We start from the raw sequence: 599 nt of genomic DNA on the forward strand, positions 1-599 counted from the left end.
TGTAACTTGTCTGAAAGTTATTGCAGACTCCTTCATTCTCACATGGGAAGGATAAACACAGATCAATTGCTAAAAGGAGTAAAAACATTGCAATGAAAAGATATAAATATTAAACTATCATTAAATATTATTTTTAACAAAATTATAAAACATTCACTTACCTTGTTCACAATGAGTCCCTTCCCAGCCTGCACTGCATGTACAGTTGTAACTTGTCAGAAAGTTATTGCAGACTCCACCATTCTCACATGGGGATGGTAAACACAGATCAATTGCTAAAAGGAGTAAAAATATTGCAATGAAAAGACATAAATAGTAAACTATCATTAAATATTATTTTAAAGAAAATTATAAAACATTCACTTACCTTGTTCACAATGAGTCCCTTCCCAGCCTGCACTGCATGTACAGATGTAACTTGTCTGAAAGTTATTGCAGACTCCTCCATTCTCACATGGGAAGGATAAACACAGATCAGTTGCTAAAAGGAGTAAAAATATTGCAATGAAAAGACATAAATAGTAAACTATCATTAAATATTATTTTAAAGAAAATTATAAAACATTCACTTACCTTGTTCACAATGAGTCCCTTTCCAG

At 31.7% G+C, this 599-nt stretch overlaps 1 protein-coding gene across 1 annotated transcript in view; it reads right to left on the reverse strand.

The window, feature by feature from the left end:
• LOC117106546 (fibropellin-1-like) overlaps positions 1–481 on the reverse strand; it is a gene marked incomplete at both ends in the record, with an annotated part of 4,194 nt that extends 3,713 nt beyond the window's left edge. Inside the window, 2 exons of the mRNA XM_033247926.1 lie at positions 162–275; positions 368–481. Coding sequence (XP_033103817.1) covers positions 162–275; positions 368–481 — 228 coding nt within the window. The remainder of the gene's footprint in view (positions 1–161; positions 276–367) is intronic.
• Positions 482–599: the final 118 nt, after the last annotated feature.

This window comes from Anneissia japonica, unplaced genomic scaffold, assembly GCF_011630105.1.
Source record: "Anneissia japonica isolate Jap-2015-1 unplaced genomic scaffold, ASM1163010v1 scaffold70013_len4569_cov154, whole genome shotgun sequence".
NCBI lineage: Eukaryota > Metazoa > Echinodermata > Crinoidea > Comatulida > Comatulidae > Anneissia > Anneissia japonica.